This window comes from Dioscorea cayenensis, chromosome 17 (assembly GCF_009730915.1).
Source record: "Dioscorea cayenensis subsp. rotundata cultivar TDr96_F1 chromosome 17, TDr96_F1_v2_PseudoChromosome.rev07_lg8_w22 25.fasta, whole genome shotgun sequence".
NCBI lineage: Eukaryota > Viridiplantae > Streptophyta > Magnoliopsida > Dioscoreales > Dioscoreaceae > Dioscorea > Dioscorea cayenensis.
In genome coordinates this window covers 22,020,375-22,024,922 of record NC_052487.1, presented here as the reverse complement: position 1 = coordinate 22,024,922, position 4,548 = coordinate 22,020,375, and the positions used below count along the sequence as shown (strand labels likewise).

The 4,548-nt window shown below is 37.6% G+C and overlaps 1 protein-coding gene across 1 annotated transcript; it reads right to left on the bottom strand.

Annotated features, from left to right (window-relative positions):
- Positions 1–897: 897 nt before the first annotated feature.
- LOC120280752 (protein NRT1/ PTR FAMILY 6.2) lies at positions 898–4,278 on the bottom strand. Its single transcript, XM_039287698.1, has 4 exons — positions 4,098–4,278; positions 3,883–3,985; positions 2,775–2,992; positions 898–2,623 (listed from the first exon to the last, which is right to left on the bottom strand). The coding sequence occupies exons 1-4, from the start codon at positions 4,098–4,100 to the stop codon at positions 1,118–1,120; spliced, it is 1,830 nt and encodes a 609-aa protein (XP_039143632.1). The 5' UTR covers positions 4,101–4,278; the 3' UTR covers positions 898–1,117.
- Positions 4,279–4,548: the final 270 nt, after the last annotated feature.

Sequence of the window (4,548 nt, the reverse complement as noted above, 5' to 3'; positions counted from 1 at the left end):
TAGTTACGTATTGCTCATTTTTTTTTTTTTTTTATAAAAATGAATAAATTACAGATTTATTAAAAATAAAAACGGAAAACAGTAACATCCAACACTGACAAACAAGCAGAACGTAAATAAAGGGCAACTTTCAAAGTATTTCTAACATCAAGTACGATTTTTTTTCTTGTATGTATATATATATATACAGGACTTGGATCTGAATACGGGAGACATCTTCTATGGAATAAAACTGTAAAGTTCAATGTTCATGTATATATGATGGATCAAAGCAGATAATTTCTGGCACGGACAAGGCATGTTCATTACAATGTTATTTTCCAAAATCAAATGATGGGCCAAAGTAAGTGGAAGTTAAGTAGCAATAATGTGGTTAATTTGTCGGAGAAGTGGATCGAGTAGGGTCTTTTCTTTATGTTAATGCAACATCAACATATATACATAGTGCTCATTGCTCAGTGCTTAGTGCTAGCTAGATAATCTGGAGAGCTAGACACTCTTATGATAATAATAATAATCTTAGATGTGGGGCCATTACCTTTCCAAAACATGTTATTGACTTTGTAAAAGCTAGCTCTTGTAGTTGTGTGCAGAGGGCGGTTGAGAGATTGTGTGATATATCTATATATATATATATATATATAAAATTTAAAGATGTCAAAAGCGCAAATTGTGTGGGCACGGCTGTCTAAAAGGATGTTATATCTGCTTAATTTATTGATGTGACAAGGACATGCATGCCCACATTTTGATCACATTAATTAATTTCTCTGTCCTGAACCTTGTCAAACAATCCATCTATGTGCACCAATGACATTTCGCATTATTGTTTGAAAGATTTGTTTTTCATTTATATGATCATCTTTTGCATTATATATTTTGATTAAAACATGAAAGTAACAAAGCTAGCTGCAGACGAAGCCACAAATAATACTTGCAAACACTTGCATGTACAAGTGGCCATTAATTAATTCTTACATTGATACACACACACATATACATATACATAAAGAGCAGAAAGTAAGAAGATAAAGTGATCATGGATGATCAACGTACGTAGAGCTAGCAAGACAAGCAGTGTAACTAGAAAAGCTAGGTAGCTTAATTATGTTGCTTGCTAGCAATTGTCATTAATGTTATCCATGGAAGTCTTAGTCATAGTCTCAATCTGCTGCTGCTGCTGCTGCTGTTGTTGCTGCATGTCATTATTAATGTTAGTGATCCTAGGCTTGCTCCATGCAGCACATAAAAGATAAGCTGCACAATTAAGAGCGCTCAATGCGGAGAGAAGACCATAGAAACAATCCAACCTCCCATAGTTAATGTTATCAGCCAGCCAACCTTGGCCATTAGCACCACCACCACCACCACCACCACCAGTGATTCTATTCACAATGGATACCAATAAGCTACTGAAGAAAAACCCAAGTGATAATGTTGTCAGGAACAGCCCTGTGCTCATTGTCTTCATCCCTTTCGGTGATCTGGTAATGAAGAAATCCAGCTGCCCTGTGTAGATGAATGCTTCTCCAGCACCCACCAGAAGGAATTGAGGAATTAACAAGAAAACACTGATGGGCAATGTGGCTCCCCTTTGCGCCACGGCCTCCCCGGCTTGTCTAGCCACTGCCAGACGTTTCATCTCTGCCAATGCAGCCACAGCCATTCCTATAACTGATAAAACCAAGCCAATTCCAATCCTCTCAAGGTTGGTGAATCCAGCTGGTCTTCCATTCCAGTACTTCTTACACAATGGCATGATGATACGGTCATTGAATGCTAACGTGATTAATATAGCTCCAACAAAGAAGACTGTCAAAGAACCAGCAGGGATCTGAAAGCCTCCAATTGTTCTCTCCATAGTTGATGCTTGTTCTACAGAGAATGTGATCATCTGAGCATATATAGTCCAGAACAGGATTGTTGTTGCCCACACAGGAAGCAATCTGATCACCATCTTCACCTCCTCGATCTTGGTCACAGAATTCAACTTCCATGGGTTCAGGGTGGATGTGCCATTAAGTACATTCACTTCAGTATCATCTTCCGTCATGATAGCCGCCCTGTCAAGGAACCGGAATTGGTCAGTGCGAGGGATTCTTGAGGTCATCGTCTCCGAGCTATCTTCATACAACAAGGCATTGCTGGAAGGGCACTTGAGATTCCTCTTTCGAACAGCGGCAGAGATGACTTGGAGAATATGAACAACAGGGCTGTCTGAGCACTTCTTGTATCTGTACTTCTTGGTTCCAGACAAGAACATGAGAATAGCTATGATCATAGACATACAGCAGATGCCATAAGCCCAGCTCCTTCCAACCTCATCCTGGATGTAAACCATAACAGTCACACCAAGCAGAGTTCCAGTGGTGATGAGAAAGAAGAACCTGTTGAAGAAATAAGCCATTTGGGATTTCTCCTTCTCATCAGTCTCATCAAACTGATCAGTCCCAAAGCCAGAAACACTGGATTTCAGACCACCAGTACCAAATGCTATCAAGTAAAGGCTCAAGTATAAGGCCCCCATCTGCATCCCTGAAGCTTTTTGGCATTTGTTTGACATCCCACATGGTGGTGGCTGGAGTTGTGGCAGTCTTGTTGACAGTGCAAGCAGACCAGTTCCCTACATGCATGATCAGCTAGCATTTATAATTAATTCACTATATTATATATATATATATATATATACATGTGTGTGTCTTGCTTAGCTTAACTTAAATTTTGATCTTAACAAGTAATTCATGAGTACAAGCTGTTAATTACTGCTTAATTACCATTGCTTGGATTACTGCAAAGATGCCAATTGTGAGGTATCTACCAAGAAAGGAATCAGCAAGGAAGCCTCCAAGCAAGCAGAGGAGGAAGGAAGTGCCCATGAAGTCAGTGACAATGTTGGCAGACTCTGAGCTTGATAAATGCATGGTGCCACCCAAGTAAGTCACCAGGTTCACTGCTATTCCCATTGTTGATAACCTCTCGTTTATTTCAATCACTGCAGCACAATTAAGTTTATTTAACCAAAATAAATAACTCTTAAACTGATAATTAGTCTCACTGTATAATTAAACCAATTGTATTGCTTAATTAATTTGATATGAAAAAGCACGTACGTTGCTAGGAAGATAAGCTTATATATGTATGGGCCGGGTGTGGTCATTAGAGGGCTTTAACTTTTTATTCACTTTCTTTGATCGGTATCCAATGTAGTTGGGACTTCAGAACGAATATTCGTGACTGCTACGGTTGCTAGTAATGGTTATATTTGATAATTAGTGCGAAGTGATTATTCTGATGGGCTTAAGCATCACCTCTCTTTTTTTGTCTTTTTGATGTGGTTGTCCTAGGATGTCTACTTTAGTTAATTAAGCATCTCCTTTTGTTCTCTGAGAATATATTAGTCAAGGACCTTAATTCTCAAACGATAAAAAAGGAACCATTAAAAAATATAGATATAAATCGACTATAAAAATCAAAACTGAGTGAGAAGCGTACAAATCAACACTCTTTTGAAAGTGAAAAGGAGCAATTAATGCCAAGCCAGATGCTTGACAAGAAGAAAGTTCAGAGAAAAGAATTGAAACTATCATGGGAATATACAACAGTTGAAAAGTGTATATATATATATATATATCTCATCAACTTCATTGAGCATCTATATAAATATATAACAGAGATCTTGTCACACTCACAGAGAAGTAAACAAGTAGTTTAAAATGATGGCATGCATGTTAATAAAACACACAGTAGAATATGCACGGTAAGTAGCTGTTTGGTGTATCATGAATATTAAAAAGAAAAAAAACAAATGTAATTAATGATATATGAAATTAAGTAATTAAACATGATCGAATTGAAGAAGTAAATATGAAGTAAAGTACAGACCAAGAATTAGTGCAGCAGGAATCCAACCACCAGTTTTGGATTTCTCAGCAGGAAACCCCTTGTAATCCAGTGAATCACCCACCGTCCATGACTTCTTCAAATCCTAAGAGGCCAAATTAACATATGTGTGGACAGTAAGAAATCAGAGAAATGAATAAAGCGCTAGAGCTCAAAGCAGTAACTGATGTGCTAATTATTAATCAACTGACACAAACCATTTATGATGCTGTGTGGTTGTGTTGTTGTGTTGTGTTGTAAGCACAAACAAACACAATATAGCCAGCTGCACTAGCTAGAGAATGAAGAAGGAGAAGAAGAAGAAGCAAGAGTTAGAAAAAGATAGTTTCCTTTGCTTTGGTGCTCTTAAGTTTGCCACAAATGGGAAGGACTAAGTGCACCTCATATTTATAAGCACAAAAAAGTTACAAGGGTAGTGAAGAATGTTTACAGCCACTCATAGGAAAAAGGTAATGGTGGTGGTGGTGGTGGTGGTTGTTGTTGTTTGAAATGTAATGTCGCATTGAGAGAGGAAGATTAATTTTGTTTTTTTGAATTTGTTGTTTTGGAAGAGTAGTAATTAAAGCAGTAGATTGCTTGAAGGAAATTTAATTTTTATTTGGAAAACAAAAACAAAAGGAAAGTTGATGTGGAATAATTGGAGAGAGG

What these genes read in the sequence shown, in the direction of transcription:
- LOC120280752 (XM_039287698.1), bottom strand. An exon ending in TCCTGCTGCACTAATTCTTG is followed by an intron (nt 2,993 to 3,882) that starts GTCTGTACTTTA and finishes ATTGTGCTGCAG; the next exon opens with TGATTGAAATAAACGAGAGG. An exon ending in TTGCAGTAATCCAAGCAATG is followed by an intron (nt 2,624 to 2,774) that starts GTAATTAAGCAG and finishes TCATGCATGTAG; the next exon opens with GGAACTGGTCTGCTTGCACT.